Here is a 19,237-nt window from a genome sequence, read left to right as displayed (position 1 = left end):
TTTTTCGTGGGGCTTTTTTTTTGTTTGTTTATTTTCATTTGATTTGATTTGATTTATATATTTATTTACTTATTTATTCAGTTTTTATTTTATTTTATTTATTTTATTTTATTTTATTTTTTGCATTGGTTGGGGCTTATCTATTGAGTACGGTCTGTTAGATGAAATACACAAATATTTAATGAAACATGTTAACTTATTCTGGATTTAATCAATTTCAAAACAAACTATGAATAGAAATTGAAACGATACAAGTAAAGTCATTACAATTATAAATAATACAGGTATAAATTACTGCAGTATTTAGGCTTATTCAGACTAACCCCTGACCTTCTAACTACTGACCAATCACACTTCTCCACGCTTAGCAGTAGAGAAGTGTCGATTTGTGCATTTGTTATTGGCTGCTGTCGAAGTGCCGTGGTCTGTTATGATTGGTCAGATTCCACGTGTGGTTAAAGGTCTACTAAACGATATCCACGACTTGTGAAGCACTCTGTTCGTACCGGTGTTTACTTCGTTTGGTGCGTAGGAAGGTGGAACAAAATGAGTAGGAATTTCTGGATATTTGGTCTTCTTGGCCTACTATTCTTAACAGGTATGTACAATTAAGCGAATAATACGTATGTTGTTGGGAATGTCCATGTAAATCAGAGAAAATTGAGAGTATCCTAGCCTATATCTAATATTCCCAGGTTCTTTTGTTACTGTTGTCAGCCTAGCTAGGGCCAGGCCTAGCCAACCCTCCTACTAGACATAGGCCTATCCTTGGCCCTTTAGCTTAGGCCTAGCCTAGGCCTATATATAATAGGCCTAGACAAGTATTATTATTAGCCTAGGCCTACCCTAAAAAGCTAGCTAGGCATAGGCTAGGCCTAAGTAAGTAATGTCATTGTTAGATCGTCGTATCATGCATGTAGGTCTGCTAGGCCTAGTAGGCTAGGCCTAGCCGAGACCCCTACTGCTGTATGTTTTTGTCTGTATATTAGGCCTTGGCTATGTAGGCTAGCATATTGTTGACATTGCCTAGGCCTAGGCCTATTGAATATAACAAAACCAAAAATAAACTAGGCCTAGGCCTAAATGTCATGGTTCAAGGAATGCCATCCGTTTCGGCCGCGAACCAGTTCTGCACGACCGATGTATTTATATATCATCCAGAAAATCATAAAATTAAGTGTGTTTTGTTTGTCATGAACTAGCTAGGGCCTAGGCCTATCCTTACTTTACAAATATATAGGCCTAGGCCTATCATCAGTCACCAGTAAGAATTACTCTTTTCTTGTATGTTAAGCCAGGCCTAGGCTTCCCTTGTCAAATTGACACAAATAATTCATGTTGTTTGCCTTTCCCACAGTCTTTTTATATTGCTTTCAAGTCAATACATGTATTTATTATATTATACTGTAATTGTCAGTATAACGAAATTTATTTGTCACTCATTGAATCCAATTGACTAAAAGCATATGATACAAAATGTGGTCAATACTTGGCAGCCAAAATGGTCCTACACCCTACAAACAACCGCTTAATATAAATCATCATAAAGATTGACAAAAAATAACTTCAAATTTATGATAATTTTATCATTTCATTTGATTAAATAACAGCAGAATTATCAATCACAGGACAATTGATATTGACCCCATCTGTCCTGTAGTACAGACAGGGTCATGCTGTGAATGTGCGCATGGTCACCCAGCTACGACGTTACAGTCAACTTATAATGACAATTAAAATTCGTTATTAGCGATTATTTGCTAAAGGAAGCTACATTAACACCTGTGTAGCTCCGGTGATTATGGATTTACATGAATGAACAAACTACAAGATAGATCTAAAATAGTTTTTTCTTCATATGGAATTGTATTAAACTTTTCTTTTTGTACATCCAGGATGTGCAATGGCAGAAGAGGCAAAAGGTGAAGCTACAGTAGAGGATGATATTGGTAGCAGCAGAGATGGTTCCAAAACAGACGATGAAGTTGTGCAAAGGTAGGGCACGTGTATAGCATCTCCTAAACTTTGGCCACATTCTACAATTAACTAAACTAATTGGATCATTAAAACTTTTACTGAATGATAGAAAGTGCATTGTTATGTAAATGACAGAAAGGATAAAGTGTATTTGGTTGGACTAGTCCGTGGTTGTAGCTGTAGAAAACTAAAGGTGGGTGGTAAACAAAAATGTTTAAGAGTGGGTTGGTGACAGAGGTTTTGCCAGAAAAAAAAAAAAAAAATAGGCCGTCCAAAATGGAAGCCAGTGGGCGTGGCACTGGGCCGATAGGCGGGCCACGCCCATCTTTGGGAATCCCCACCGAATATTGGTACGAAAACAATGTACATACAATTGATAAATGTTGTTTTTATCAAGCGTAAATATGATTTAGCTTTAGTTTAATGTAACATTCTATAGATTTGAAGAAATAAAAAAATTTGCTAAAGGTAGACCAGGCCTAATTAGGCCAAGCCGTCTTGGTAAAAGCAAATAATTGTAGGCCGTCCAAAAAGTGGCTGGATGGCTCGCTGGCTAAGCCTATGGTTGGTGATAACATAGGTAAACTCTATTTAATAGGTTAATAAAGGTGGGTAGAATCCCTTAAAATTAGCTTTATATTGAATTCAATTCAATCAAGATAAAAAATAATCAGGGTTATTTTTTAGCAGGTTTTTCTTGAAAATGCCTGTGTTTACCTAGATTAATACCCCATTCAGACTAGCATCGCATTGCGATCGGTTGTAGCAATTGCGACACCCAATCGCAACCAATCGCAAAGTAAAATCGTGTGTGAAAGCTCACCAATAGTAGTCGATATGTAATCGATATCGCAATTGTTACCCGTTGCGATTGGGTGCTACAATCTTTATTACTCCCGATTACCACGGAATCTGATCGCAACGAATTCCACAGGCACTGTTTGGCTGAGGTCAGGCAACATAGGCCTAGCCACCGGGGGCCTAGGCCGTAGAATGTAAAGTTTGTTTGTGTTGGTCTGAATGCGTTCATTGATTGCGATTGGGAGTAATCAGTTTTGGATTATCACCGATTACATCGCAACCGATCACAAGAGAGTGTAGTCTGAATAGGGTATAAGAAACATTCACCACTTTCCAAATTTTCAAGACACATTTTTAGTTGTAAATCATAATGTTGGACAAAGAAACACTGAGTAAAATGGTTGCATGTGGGGTGAAACGACGACACCAAAGGGATGGACACAATAAATAAGCAAACAATGAGCTATAATACATGTTTTATTTTTATGACGTCAGGGAGGAAGAAGCTATAAAATTGGACGGACTTAGTGTAGCAGAAATAAAACAGATGCGAGAATCTGCTGAAAAACATGAATTTCAAGCTGAAGTAAACCGAATGATGAAGCTTATTATTAACTCACTTTATAAAAACAAGGAGGTAATTTTTTTTTCTAATTTTACTTTGATTGACTGTTGATAATTTATTTCATGGAATTTTATTGAATGAAGGGTCCTATGATCTGGAACCCCTCTGGAAATAATTCTTGTGATAGGAAGTAGTGGGTTATTCAAGATAATTTCTGTTAAGATGTAGAGAGTAATAAAAATCATAAGAAGTAATATGCCAACTAGACTATCTAGACAATGGCTGCCAATATCTGATCTATTTTCAGTAGCTAAATTTATTATTATTATTATTATTATTATTATTATTTTATTATTATTATTATTACTATTATTATTATTATTGTTTTCCATGCTTCAGATTTTCCTCAGAGAGTTGATCTCAAATGCATCCGATGCCTTGGACAAGATACGACTGTTGTCACTTACTGATAAAGCAGCAATGGATGCTACAGAAGAAATGAGTATTAAAATTAAGGTGAGGTGACTTCTTTCATTCATTCCATTCAAACCATGTGCTACACTTTTTCTAAGCATGTTGCTGTTATTGGTGGTAGAAATTGCAGCATGAAACAAAAAATATAAATTAAGAAATGTCAAATGCATTATGTTTCTAATACCGGTCTCCCTCTAATTGAAGACCCTCTAATTAAAGACCACCTCCAATTAGACCACTTTTATGTGGTCCGCTAATAATTAATTAAAGTTTTTTATCTTTATTATTCTAAAGTTGCATAAGACCATGGAAACTAGTCCCAAAAGTGGTCTTTAATTGGTGGGGAGACCTGTAATAAATAATTGATGGCTACTTCTATCCTAAAAACTGATAATATATTAATAGATCATATTAAATAGAACATACTAATTATTAAAACAAAACTGAATCAACATAAAACCACTACTGGTACAGTGACTTGTGTGAGGCGCTTAGAGGCTTTGTGCATAAAGCGCTATATAAGAACGACATATTATTATTATTACTTGCACAAGTTTTTGTAATGCTATTAACATGATTTCATAAATATTATTATTGTTATGTTATTCTTAAATAATGAGAGCAGTTTAGCTCAGTCGGCTAATCTGGTGGTAGCCACTGTGTGTGCGCTGAACCGTGACGATCTCTAGGTCCCCGGTTCAATTCCCATCGCGGCCTCTCCTTGTGTTTCAGCTAGAGGGCTGAAATACAAGTTGCAATAGCGCACCGTCTTTCAGATGAGATGCTTAAGCCGTTGGCCCTGTGTGCATTTATGGCCCATGTGCATGTTAAAAATGCAGTACACTCTTTGGAAAAGAGTAGGGGATTGTCTGCCGATGTACTGCCCAATCACCACCAGAAGGACCCCACAGGAAATAAGTTGTCTTCTAGACTTTCGTGGGCTATCCTTTGTGTTTACACCAAATAAATCCAATCCAATCCAATGATTTCTTAGAACAATATTCTCTATCAACAGGATTTTTTTAAACGCTGAACTATGTTTTTTTTTTTGTTTTTTTTTTCAGGCTGATAAGGATAATCATATGATGCATATAACAGATACAGGTATTGGAATGACCAAAGATGATCTAGTTAAAAATCTCGGCACAATTGCAAAGTCTGGAACCAGTGAATTTTTCGACAGATTATCTGTTAGTACCACATTTCCTATGTATTCTCATTTAAATTCCATTTTCTTTTTAAAGAGTTGAATAGATTAAAAAATATTTGAATAGAAATTGAATAGGAAATGTTGAGCAGATGTTGCATTGAGCATTTCAGTTGATTATTCAAAAGTCTAATTTGATTTTGATATGTCTTTTACAGAATGGGGAAGGTGGAGAGGCGAGCGATCTGATTGGACAGTTCGGTGTGGGATTCTACTCTGCGTTCTTAGGTAGGTGTGAACTTCGTATTTATAATTCATGTGAGCAGGTGGAATCTTGCTATTAAATGATTAGTCGTTTATGGTGGTTGAATAATTTCCAATATTCCTGTTCTCATTATTAATGAACTTATTTCTAAATTTGCAAGGAGTGGCAATGTCTGAATGTGTGCATTGATTGAAACAGGAATTGTTTAGCCCTGTTTGCACTATGGAAATATTATTTTGACAAAAAAACTGCTGTATGCCCATATATAGTCATAATGTGCCTATACATCGTCATGATGTGCCTACACATGGTCATGATGTGATGTCATCATGACCATATTTAGGCATGTCACATGTTTTTGTCAGATGTGATAGTCAAATCAAATCAAATCCATTTTATTGCAATCTGTCAAGATAAAATATCATCTTCACCAAATTGAAGTTTAACAATATTAAAACATCAATTATTACTAAAACATCAATTATCATTAATAGTTTAAACATCAAAAGACAAAAAAAACAAAAAAATAAAAAAAATAAAATAAAATAAAAAAATATAAAAAATATTTAAAAAATATAAAAAAAATAACAAAAAAAAAAACCAAAAAAAACCCAAAATTTTAAAAAATTATAAAAAAAAAAAAATGAATAGTCAGGGCTTTGGGATGTACTATTGGTATAATGTGTGGGATGTGTATGGTAGTGTATGTCTTGTTTTTGAGATGTAATATGCTTGTTGATAATTTGAGAGATTTTTCCCATATATGGCCATGCTGATGTCATATCATACCCATATATGGACATAATGATGTCATATCACTCAAACATGGACTAATCGCATAAATTTGTCACAGAGCTTAAGTTAAAGAAATGTAATATGAACTGCTATGAAAACCAACCAGCTACTTTTGTATGCTTGCATATTTTTTAAAAAATTTATTCATAATAACAGTAAACACTATCATTATGGACCTACATATTATTTATACTATTCAGTGTTGCTGTACTTGGATTAATATTTTGTAGGAAGCTTTTATATTTCATAAACTAAATAGACAATAAGAAATTACTCCATACTTGATGATTAATGATTAAACATGTCACTGCAAGTTAAAAAAAATGTCGATATTTAGGTTGATAGCATACAAAAGCATTCTAATTATGATATTTATAATAATTGTATAATCATGCTGGGTGGTAAATTTTGTGATTAAAAAAAATATAAGCAAATATAACATAATGTCCATTGTTTCTGAATAGTTGCTGATAGAGTTGTCGTAACATCCAAGCATAATGAAGATAAGCAATATATTTGGGAGTCAGACTCGAGCGAGTTTACTATTACAGAAGACCCTCGTGGTGACACGCTCAAACGAGGTACCACAATCAGGTAAGATGATGGCCATGGGACTATGAACAGACATCCCAACACTTACGGAAAGTCACCAGGAAATCTGCACAGTTTCCTGCACTCACTTGAGCAGTGAAAACATCCCAGAAACCAATCAATCTCTTGCAATGATTTTTTTAATTATTTACTACTGTGTTATCAATCGTCTCCCTTGAAGTCAGTTGGCCATGGTTATCACCATGTACAGTCGAATGGCTGAGTGGTTACGGCACGGGTGGGGCAACGTACAGCCATAATTTCGGCACCGGTTTGAACGGCACACGTGTCTATGGTCTATAAACCACAGGCCCAGTGTACACAACTTGTTTCATGTACACTTTGAGGAACCAAGTACATCTTTTGAGACTAGTAAAGGAGATGAGTTTAAGACTTTAGTATAAAGTGCTATGTATATCTAATTACACATTATGTTACAAATATAATTAGATGTGTAAAGATAGCTCATTAAACCATATCTTACAGAAGTGGCTTCTCCAAACTCAGCACCCCTATAAGTATGCAAAAAATTAGTTCACAATCCAACTAAACTTCCTGTACAGTTTTTAAATTTATTTACCACAATTATTTAAATAAAAGTCACTGAAGCATTTATTGCTAAAAAGGGTTTTTGAGGGGGCTTTTATTCGTGGGAGGTGTTTATTGTTTTGGTGTAAAATTGATATACTCAAATAGATGCCCTTTAATTTCACTGTAAATTTGGAACTACAACACATAACTACTGTCAAAATATATTATTGCATAATCATGAATCTAACATGATCCTAATCATGTTAGAAAAAATGTAATTCTACTGGAGTACAACATTAATAGAATGTGTTGAGAATAATGATGCTTTGTTAGCAGTCATTTAGAGAGGCTGTTTATTTGAGGGAAAAAATAATTGCCCCGGGGCGTTTTACTAAAGAAGGCATTTATTCAAAATGAGGCACAGGAGGGAGCGTTTATTCAAAGCAGGTCATTTACTCTAATAAATAAATAATGAATTCCTTTTTGCAGTGTCTTTCACCAGCATCCTGATTTTAAAAGTTTTGTTTGTTGCTTTTCAGCTTGCATTTGAAAGAAGAAGCTTACGATTATTTGGAGCCAGATACCATTGAAAAACTTGTCAAGAAGTACAGTCAATTTATCAACTTCCCCATCTATTTGTGGGCAAGCAAGGTATGTAAGAGTATAGTACTCAAAACACAAATATGTAGTGACATCAATAACAAACTTTTTGGCAAGTAAATAAAAATGAAACCACAATCTCACATTTTTTCTGTAGACTGAAACAGTTGAAGAACCAATTGAAGAAGAGGAAGAAGAAGCTGCACCTGCAGATGAGAAGAAAGAAGATGAGGAGAAGAAAGAGGATGAGGATGAAGGTAATATTATCTTTGTTTTAAAGATTCAAAACATTTTCAAGATTACTCTATTTTGTGATATAATGTGTTGTTTTCTGGGTTCATCAATAGACAGTTACATTTACAGATGCAGCGGTAGAGGAGGAAGATGAGGGAGAGAAGAAACCAAAGACAAAAAAAGTTGAAAAAACTACCTGGGATTGGAAACTGATGAATGAGAGCAAACCTATCTGGACCAGAAAGTGAGTACAGTAACATCTCCCAATTACAAACCTCCCATTAACGAACTCTCGATTTTTATGAACCAAATCTTGGCGATGACGTCATTACTAACAATCGTTTTTAACTACAAAAACTCTTTGAAATGTATAAAAGTCTTTCGAAATAATTTAAATTGTTAAATCAGCTAAGAGAGAAAACATTCAAACCAATAAAGTGATATAAAACTAAGTTTAAAACAAGAAATATCGATCGTTTTCAGCTGGGATATATACTGTACAGTAAATCTCACTTTTTGATCATTGGGGGCACTATTCACATGGATCTTTATGAAAAGAATAATAACACTCATTTTGGGCTTTTATGGTCATGTTTTCATTTGTAAATCACTTCAAATGAATACTTCACAGTGAGCACAGGTAATTTTGGCTTCTGTAAAGTAGTATTTTGTTGCAGAAAACAGTAAAATCCAAGTCATATCTCGTAACAAAATTTTTCTCCCATGGCAAGGTTTTGCCTTACCTAGCCCTGTACTTTGTAGCATGGCCATGGCCTACCCTCACCACACTGAGATGCTGATAATTCTAACTCTGAATTACGAATTTACTCATTTACGAACTCTGTTCTGACGAAGGATGTCATCTGCTAATTTTCAGTGGCAAACTGAGCAGTTTGTTACTAAAATCACCCATTGCGCGTGTCTTGTTATGTAACATTCTCTATGTAATCACGTCGGCCGACAACCGTTGGCACTGTGTGTGTCTTAGCTTTATAGAGCTTCTTATCACTTTGTGGTGCTGACCTTGGGCATTAATAACAAATATCAAATTGAAATTGGTTGTGGTTTGGGGTTTCATCCATGAGGATGAGAGCTGTTATCCCATGCTACTGTGATTTCCAAAAAAATATGTTTTTTGAGATTTTTGGTCTAGGGGATGCAATCTTCGATCATGTACAAAAAAAAATGTCTTTAGAAATATGAAACAATAGCAAAAAAGTTTAGCAATTCAAAATATAAATATATGAAATACGTATTTAAATTTCTGTCCCTCTTCAGCCCCAAAGATGTTACTGATGAAGACTACAACGAGTTCTACAAGAGCTTCACCAAGTCCTCAGAAGAACCTATCTCAAAGACGCACTTCACCGCAGAAGGCGAGGTCACGTTCAAGTCCATCCTCTTCATTCCACAGAAAGCTCCTCAAGGAATGTTCCAGGAGTATGGAAAGAAGGTGGATCACATTAAGGTGGGTATTCCGTTTCTTACCTGTATGTATATTACGATATTGATCATACCATCAGGGTGTTCTTTTTCAAAGAACAATATATTGGAAAATGTTGCATATGTTAGTCTTTTTTGCTTAATTTTGTACACACGGTACTGTAAATTAAAATATGCAGCACTTACTGTATACATTTTTTAGAGACTTAAGTACAGTGTTTATTTCAGAAAGATGCTTTTATAAGACTGGTGCTTAAGGTACCTATTTAGTAATCCTTGGTGAAGAGAGATTTGTAGTTTGAACCAGCCTTTCAATTGGAGATCTTTTAATTCCCCAATTCCTAATATTGCTGTATCTTTCATGCATTTTCTGCTGTTCTATTCACTGAATATTTTACACAAATACTTGCATGACAGTGGAAATAATTAAATTGAACCTAAAATTGAATATAATTATATTTACCTGTTAATTCTTACTTTTGCAGATGTATGTTCGACGTGTTTTCATCACCGATGATTTTGAGAACATGATGCCCAAATACTTGAACTTCGTGCAAGGTGTGGTTGATTCTGATGACCTGCCATTAAACGTGTCCCGTGAGACATTGCAACAACACAAGCTTCTTAAGGTTATCAAGAGGAAATTGGTCAGAAAGGTAATAATGATAGTAACTGGTAATTTACATTGCTAGAAGTATGTTCTCAAAGAATGTCTTAATGTACAATTATATTTATAATATCTTTCTGACCCATTTATATTTGCAGGTTGCCCCTGTTTATTTATCCTTTCCTCAACAGTTTCATATATAATTTATAATTGATATATCCCTTTACTTATATAAGTACCGTAATAACATGTTATATTGAAATTAGTACAGCACATAAGAAAGAATCAAAATCTTAGTAGTAAATACTTAAAACTCAGATTGTATTGATATTTTATTTTTTTTAAATAGTAATATTAACTATTCATCATACTGGGTAGTTCAGTGTCAATTTTTGTGAGATACAAATTCAGTGAAATTTATTTGCCATGTTTCAAAAACTGTATTACACATCTAAGATTTATACATACATAAATAATACTGAAAATACAAAAAAAAAAAAAATGGAAAATACAATATTACTATGTTGAAAATTGCACATTTAATGGATATTTAAAAATTTTGGTTTAGTACTACAGGATTAATTGATTCTTCCCCACTACATAATAATGCCCACTATAATAGTGAACAATTAACGAAACAAAAATAGTAAAGAAATAAAGCAACCTCATCCATAGCTGGTGTTTGATTATTTGATCATTAATCATTATCAGAAATAATAAGTGGCTCTGAATCTTTGAACAGACATTGGACATGATTAAAAAAATGGATGATAAAAAATTCACTGATGAGTTCTGGAAGGAGTACGGAACCAACATCAAATTGGGAATCATTGAGGATAACAGTAACCGTTCTCGTCTGGCTAAGTTGGTGCGATTCAGCTCATCCAATTCCGAAGATGGCATCACCAGTCTTCCAGAATATGTTGAAAGGATGAAAGAGAAGCAAGAACACATATACTTCATGGCTGGAAATGGAAGAAAAGAGGTGAATATCTTGAAGACATTATACTTTTAATTACCTCTTCTTTAGGATGAGATTTTCTAAGTATAATGACATTGTCTTCAAAACAAAACTTGGTATTCAGAAAAGAGCAGGTCTTGCCTCCCATTGTACTGTCCTGTTGGTTACAGGTCTGTTGTTTGTTGTACATTAGTTAAAGTGATTGGCATTTATATAATATAAAAGGACAACAGAAATGCAATAACACATTGTTTAAATATGTATCATGGCCGGCGGAAACAGGGGTGGGGGCCCACTTTTTGGCAGAAAATATATAATATCTATGCAAATTTGTGTATGATCGGATCCCTCACAATTCATATTCCCATCCCATCATATTGGGCCCCCCACTTTCAAAACGTTTCGCAGGCCTGCGTATTACTTGAAATATAATGATGAATAATTTTACTGTTCGCTTTCTATATACTTTATAAATATAATTATTATTATTTATTTATTCAGGCATACATAAAAGCATATTACAAATAATATATATTCCAAATCAGTTGACAAAATATGTAAGCAACAAAAGTGACAAATAAAATAAGGACACAGGCCAGAATGAGGTAATATATACTTTACATAAATATGTATTCTAATACAATTCTGATTTTTCTACATTTTTCCTCTAGGTTGAGACTTCACCATTTGTTGAACGACTTCTGAAGAAAGGTTACGAGGTCCTGTACTTGACGGAGCCTGTCGATGAATACTGCATCCAATCCCTGCCAGAATTTGATGGCAAGAAATTCCAAAATGTAGCCAAAGAAGGATTGAAACTTGGAGATGAATCAGAGAAAATGAAGGAAAAACGAGAAGAATTAGAAAAAGAATATGAACCTCTTACTGAGTGGCTCAAGGATAGCGCCCTTAAGGACAAGGTATGTTCTGTTAATCTTGAAGTTGTCAACACATAATATCCGTCTCCCAAAATAATATTTCAAATCATTCTTCCTGAATGAACAGAATTCTTCAGGCTTCCCATCCGTGTTTCCATTGTACAGTTCTAAATATGTTTCTTTTTTGTTTCCTTAGATTAAGGATGCCAAGGTTTCTCAGCGTCTGACCGAGTCACCATGTGCATTGGTAGCCAGTTCTTATGGATGGTCTGGTAACATGGAGCGTATCATGACATCACAAGCATATGCACAGTCCAAGGATTCTAACACAGGGTATGTTATCTGAAAGTACAAAGATTTATTAAAGGTGGTGTAACCAGTGGTGATGCCATTTTGGCCTGTTTAGGGATGAATTTTCCCCACAGCAGCTGCCAGCAATTGCTGTAGGAAGAGCCTTTTACTTTTGTAGTAGATCCATATTCAACCTACAAATTAATTTATTAGCACTTAATTCCTTATTTTGCTGCTGTAGAAAAAAAAAGTGCTTGTACTGTAGTAAAACCAAGGCCTACAGCAACTTTTTGCTGATTGAGGAAAGTAGGCCATTGCATATGATGGCTATATTATATACCACCATTACAGAAAGTTGTTCACTGATAAATGATACTGCAGACATTTTAGATATGTTTAAATTTTGAGGATTTAGTACTAATCCAAAGTTTAAATCACAGATCATGTATTTTCCGCATAGTCAAATCTATCAGATTTTTGGCTGAATAATGAATGATGCAAATCATGGTCACATCTCAACAGGCAGTTGTTTTGTATATATTATGTAATGTAATACTGCACCAAAAAATGTTTGTCTAAGAACTTTCAGTCTTATGTGGAAATTCTTTATCACTAGATTTTACAAAGGTCAAAAGAAGACTCTGGAGATCAACCCAAGACATCCACTTGTGAAAGAACTTCTCCAAAGAGTTGACAGTGATGCAGAAGACCAAACAGCTATAGACCTTGCAAATGTCATGTTTGAAACTGCCGTCCTCCGCTCTGGATTCTCACTCGAAGATCCTGCAGCATTCGCTGGTAGAATTGAGAAGATGTTAAAAATGAGTATGAACATCGATCCAGATGCAAAGGTGCGTGTTATTTGTTATATATATATATATATATATATATATATATATAGCTTTTTCCAAAGCACTTTGTTTTCCCTGGTAATTGTGTTGCTATCATATTGGTGCTCTAGCAGGCAACCCCACCAGGTACCCATTTATAATCCTGGGTGGGGAGAAACAATGCTCAAGGACAAAAGCAAAAACATTGAGATTGGGAAACCAAACTGTTCCCGCTGCGCCAAACCGCTTCCACTTTAATGTTGTAAGTTCATTATTACATTGGTAAACTCAATTGGTTAATGCTTATTTTTACTTAAGCTAAAAGAGCAGTGAATTGGAGCAAAAAAAATAGATCCAAATTCTCTGTGACATCATTACGCCATATGCTAAATATCTTGCAAAATCAGTTAATCACAAGCTCTACTAAACACCAGCCTCTTTATTATATAATAAACCCATTAAATAACGGATTAAGTTTATGTATTGATAATTTGTAATACATGTAGCTTATAGGCAGGATGCGCCTCAATAAATTGTACATTTTTAAAGATTATTAAGCCAGAGTAAAATACTGTAGTTCATTAGTCGACAGTTTATAATGAATTTCACAAACTTATGCAATATTTAAAGGGTGAAGCAATTTAAAGCTTAGCAAAACGTCACTGATATCGTGGTGCTTTACTGTGTTAGAATGGCCGGGGATTGAGTGCGAGATATCTGTTGATGTGTTCAGATTGACTTAATCTTCTCTGACGTTCGTTGAACTCCCTTGGGAATCTGGATTTGATTATCTGTTCTTAGAATGTCTTAATAACGATAATAAGACTATTTATTTCTATTCCGATTCTAATTACCGTCTTATGACCACTAGCAACTTCCGCATATTTCCTTTGTAATTAAATGATTTACAAGACTAAATTTTTTAAGAAATGCAAATATGTTGCTTAATCAGTTTCATTAAGAATTCTATAGTATTTGTGGTTAAATATAATCACTCATTGAAATTATCAAACGTATATTCAGTCAACGAATATTAGAATCTACCAAAAATGGTCTAAAGATTTTTATTGTATAATATTGATGATGGAACAATTTAATGTTTATAACCAAAAGCACAGAAATATTTGAAATGCTTTAAAATTAATCTAGATGGGAGGTTCGGTCATTTGAAAAAGACCAGAGAAAATAATAGTCAAAAATATCAAATATGTTGGTCGGATTCATCGTAGAACAAAGAAATCCAAGTGTCAGAAATTTTATTGCCAAATTCTTTGCATGTTAAGACAAAAAAACATCCCAAATCATTCTTTATATTGACATTAATAAGATCTGTAATTTAATATTGCAATGATTATGCTTTTCAATCTCAATAAGCAGCAAGCCAAATTAGATATCTAGCATACTCTCGTTAATGCCTAAGAAAAAAAGATGATAAATCTGTGTCTACCTCAGATTTCCAATAACAGATACATTTAGGTGCATTAAAGCATGATTTGAAAAATGCAAAGATAGCATTTTACATATGTGAATGGTAGTCAAGCAGCTGGGATAAATCAACCTCGGGGCTCAAAACTCCTTGAACTTGCATTGAAAATGGGATTCAGCTCTCGTGATTGAAATTATTTAACTGCGAAAGCGAAGGAATTTATTTGAAGATAACTACTCTGACCTATCCATTAACCAATCTTTACATCATTTTTATTTGTGAAGTGATATTATTTTGTTTGTATTGGATGAGGTCTTTCATATGTGGCAAAGACAAGCCAAGCCAGACCCTCGTTGCAAAAAAATGATTTTTATTTATTAATACAGTGTTTAACAATAAAACGAGAGCTACAAAATGGTAAAAGAAACATTTAAATCCGACATTTCATTAAAAAGTTACAAGTGTTCAGACATACAGCTGTTTAAAGAACAATATTTGAGAAATCAGACTTCAAAGTTTATGATTTTGGGCATTTCTCAGTCAGAGACCATCACCAATCATTAAAAATTGTTGTTTTAACATTGAAAATATGGAAAATAACAGCATAGCATGATGTATGTGCAATAAAATAGATTTAAAAAAATTTGACATACCAGCATGTTTTGGCCAATATCTCTGGAACAGGATTTGCAACGAGTGACTGGTTTGGCTTGTCTTTGCCACTTATATTTTTGCTTTCCTGTGTAGTTTATTGTGCATGTTTAATATGTTCATCTGTTTTTTTTTCTTATGTTAGGCTGAGGAATGGGAGGAAGAAGAGGAGGATGAGGATGAAGCAGATGATGATAGTGAAGAAGAGGTTGAAGATGAGGAAGCTGATGAATCTGAACCAACTACAAAACCAACAGAAGCAAAGGTAAATGTTCAGCTTATTATATTCAATTGTCAATCACAATTATTATTAGTGTTCCCAATTATATATGTTTTTGTTTATCTGTGCCACTATGCAACAGAATACCATAGAAATTCCCATTAAGACAGTCCTAATTGTAATTGATTATGTTAAATGTATTTTAATTGATATTATTAGTTACTTTAGTAATTTATATTAGCAATTTATCCTATTATTTATTCAGTTTTCTTTTTTTAACTTAGTTGAGACCAAATTAATACAAGAAATATTTAGTCAATGCCTAATATTTGTTTTTATTTTTATCTTCAGAAGGAAGAGGAGGAAAAGGATGAAAAACATGATGAATTATAATATTGTGATGCTTTGCAAAAGGATCATCAACGAACATTTCCAATGCATAACAACCATTCTGGAATCTGCCCTCTAGGGGGCGACAAATATTGCTTCAACTCATCATTATTTATATTGTCTACATATTGAGCAAGCAAGAAGTTCAAGTTAAATTTTAGTTTATTTTTTTGGTGTATCCTCTCTTTTTAGATAGCACATATTCATGTTTTGAAGGACAATTTCATAACGAGTTCTCTAATCTGCTTTTTAAAAACAATGGAACAGTTTTGTTTCAGCCCCAAGAACATATGTTTTTATTCAGATTTTACTATTTCAATGGTTTTATTTTTTATTTTACTAGGTTTTTTTTCCTGGGGACATCTGATTTTTAAGAAAATTTTTAATAATATAATTGTTAAAAACCAACTGTATTAAAATCTAATTGGTTGCCACGGTGTTGGACAAAGAATATTGGGCATTCGAAATGCTGTATAAAAGTAGTGTCACCCTGATTAGGTTATCCAAGGTCATTGACTTTTGTACCAATATGCAACAAAAATTACCAGAATGTACAAATTAGCTAATTGGTAAAACTTACTTGTTACACATTAAATGGATATATTTGTTGTTTATCGTAAAAAAAACATAAAATAAAAGAATAAATGTATTACTTTCATTACTATGGCACATGTATTTTATAATTAAAAGTGTCCAAATTGTGAGCCATATGTGAAGATTTTAAATTTGTGATGATTTGCTGTCTAGTTCAAGTTGTGCATTGCAATTGGAAGTTAAAAAAAATCACTAAAAGGTAAATATTGTAATTTTTAAAAAGAACTTTTCCCTTTCGAATTTGAGATTCCTTGCAATTGCGATCCTCTCTAATACAGACTGTTTAATTAGGTAACAAATCTCAAGACCACCCCACATTTTCATCTCCCTAGTTGTTTGCAAATTGGAGGAAAAAAACTACTAAACAACGAAGCAAAACAAAACTACTTACTTGTTGCCCCTAAGAAGCTTGTTTTCCCCCAAAGAACCCTGTTTACCCAAGTGCCCCAACTGGAAATATGCTAAGCAACAACCATGCTCAAAAAGTTCAATAAAAAGTAAATCCCTCCCTCACCTCACTTTCCCCCATGTCAGTACTCCTAGTCCTGAAAAAACCAAAATAAAATTCACATTATGGACCACTGCATAGAATGGGGTAACAACAATAGGCAGATCTTCATATGATGTTGGCCTAATTCTTTAAAAATGTTGCTGGAAAACAGGACAGAAATCACACTTTCCAGTGTAACTACAAAAAAAAAATGGCCGATATTGATCCAGAATAATGATTAATAGTTGACAATAAATTATAGAACCTTTTAATAAATGCCACTGGGCCATGGTTCGAGAGCACTGCATAATTTAAAATAGAGGTATGGTGGTATAATAAACAAAGTCGACAAATGAATATACAAATGGAGAATTAATAGATAGATATACAGTAGTAAATCTATCTATATACTGTGTAAAGTAAAAACTTTAGCCGTGAAAGTATGCCTACATAACATAGACAACTGTATTTCATTTTGGCCAAATACTCTAGTGACAATAATTATTTCGTTAGCTTACATAAATGATGTCATAGACATTCTCTCTGGAGTTGGCTACATAATAATCCACAGCAAATTTGCAATTACTGAAACATCCCCCACCCCCTTGTTGCACTTCCCTTTCACCTGCAAACTCGTAGGAAGCAGTCCGCCGGCCAACGAGAAAAATTCCTCGCCACTAGGCCTACCCCTCTTCATCCCAGAGATGGTTATTGACCAGTGGAGATGTTTCTACGGCCTTGCATCTGCAGCTATTGCTGACCATCACCATGACTTCTCTTTCAACCATGCTGGGCAAAAGCAAAATATTATAAGTTGAAAGGTTACAGTTATACAATTTGCATTTTTCTAAAATTCGACTAGTCGTTATTCTTCTGATTCTTCTGATTACGGTACCCAAGGAACATGAAAATACCGATTATGTTCGAATTTATTTTATCGAACATCATTTTTCATAGCGTTAGATGTTGTGAATTATGGTACCCATATTTTAAAAGTTTTAATTTTCCCAAATTCGAACATAGGTGTGTATTCAGGTGTACAACATACCACTTGTTCCCCTCCGGAGCCTGGCTTGAAAGAGATCCGAGGTCCATAGAACACAAACAACCGGAATGGAGGGATATAAGCTTAATATAATAATAAGGACGATGACAACGACCACGATCGATGAGGATGATGACGGATGCAGTGGTGCTTATAAAATAACGGACAAATAGTTTACAGACGGAGAGTACAACACTTTCTAGCACTGCTATAATCATTGACCTATTATTAAGAATTTTACCCGTTTATACTATCTAATTATTAATAATTATTTATTATCTATTATCTAATCATAATAGAGCCCAACAACGCATTTTCGTCCTTGCCTCTAATTCGAGACTACTTTTCTTAAACTACCAACTAATAACATTTCGTCTTTTTATTTACACAAAGCTAATCCTCTAATATTGGAGACAACCTCGAGAACACCTCATAATATTTTCAGGTCGCAAAAGGGGTGTCTATAAAACGAAGACCGAAGACCCAAAAACGAATACCCCTATTTTTTCTCTTTTGTTTTTATAATAAGCCAGGCCAAAATCAAAATTAAGAATTTTTTTGGGCGTCTGTTTGTGAAATTTTCAAGGGTCTTCGTTTTATAGACACCCTATATGGGTGTCTACAAACGAAGACCGAACAAAAAACGAAGACCTCCAATTATTTCTCTATTATTTATTATGGAAAATATTTCAAATTCATCATAAAACAGTACCTAGTACCTATTTCATTATTTCATCGGGATAAAATGAGGAATATCAAGAAATACTTAAGGGTCTTCGTTTTATAGACACCCTACAGTACGGTATATGGGTGTCTACAAAACGAAGACCAAAGACCAGAAACGAAGACCCACATTTTTTTCTCTCATCGTGATGAAAATAATGTTTTTAAATCACTTCATGCTATGTATTTATAGTATTCATCTTTTTAGCACATTATTGCCTGAATCTGAGCCAATTTAATGATCTACTCCTTATTCCAGCTCCAAAGCGGCACCAATGTTGTACGTCCACGGCTAGTGACAGGGCGCGTATTGGCGCTGCTACCCTCTAAACGAAATATGGCTTGGCCTAGCGGTACGCGTGTTTTCGGGCCTATAAAAAACCTTGAATATTTCATTCATAAACTTGTTCTATGTTAAAATAAACTTCAGGAATGCTGTATAGTGACGCATATGTGCAGCATCTGTCATTTGGTAGAGACACCAATATAGGATCGATGAGATAATTAAGGGTCTTCGTTTTATAGACACCTTGGGTGCCTACAAAACGAAGACCCGAAAAACAAAGACCCACATTTTTTTTTTCTCTCAATCGTAATGAAATAATGAAATAGGAACTTGCAACTGTTTTATGATGATTTTGAAATACTTTCAATAAGATAATTGGGAAATAATTGGAGGTCTTCGTTTTTCGGGTCTTTGGTCTTCGT

At 34.1% G+C, this 19,237-nt stretch overlaps 1 protein-coding gene across 1 annotated transcript; it reads left to right on the top strand.

Annotated features, from left to right (window-relative positions):
* The first annotated feature begins 445 nt into the window (after positions 1 to 445).
* Positions 446 to 16,387, top strand: LOC117116193 (endoplasmin-like). The gene is made up of 18 exons (XM_033260192.1): positions 446 to 598; positions 1,896 to 1,995; positions 3,274 to 3,415; positions 3,743 to 3,859; positions 4,882 to 5,007; positions 5,183 to 5,252; positions 6,489 to 6,618; positions 7,686 to 7,797; positions 7,904 to 8,003; positions 8,110 to 8,224; positions 9,259 to 9,448; positions 9,909 to 10,079; positions 10,773 to 11,015; positions 11,663 to 11,911; positions 12,066 to 12,202; positions 12,777 to 13,011; positions 15,213 to 15,332; positions 15,639 to 16,387. The coding sequence occupies exons 1-18, from the start codon at positions 547 to 549 to the stop codon at positions 15,678 to 15,680; spliced, it is 2,451 nt and encodes an 816-aa protein (XP_033116083.1). The 5' UTR covers positions 446 to 546; the 3' UTR covers positions 15,681 to 16,387.
* The last annotated feature ends 2,850 nt before the right edge of the window (positions 16,388 to 19,237 follow it).

Source organism: Anneissia japonica, unplaced genomic scaffold (genome assembly GCF_011630105.1).
Source record: "Anneissia japonica isolate Jap-2015-1 unplaced genomic scaffold, ASM1163010v1 scaffold287729_len363858_cov192, whole genome shotgun sequence".
NCBI classification, from domain to species: Eukaryota; Metazoa; Echinodermata; class Crinoidea; order Comatulida; family Comatulidae; genus Anneissia; species Anneissia japonica.
The sequence above is the reverse complement of the archived record's forward strand: the minus strand, read 5'-3'. Positions and strand labels throughout refer to the sequence as shown.

Excerpts from the sequence above, each read along its gene's own strand:
- LOC117116193 (XM_033260192.1), top strand. The coding sequence starts at position 547 with ATGAGTAGGAATTTCTGGATATTTGGTCTTCTTGGCCTACTATTCTTA. Across the intron at positions 599-1,895 it reads TGGCCTACTATTCTTAACAG|GATGTGCAATGGCAGAAGAG; the intron begins GTATGTACAATT and ends TTGTACATCCAG. Across the intron at positions 1,996-3,273 it reads GACGATGAAGTTGTGCAAAG|GGAGGAAGAAGCTATAAAAT; the intron begins GTAGGGCACGTG and ends TTATGACGTCAG.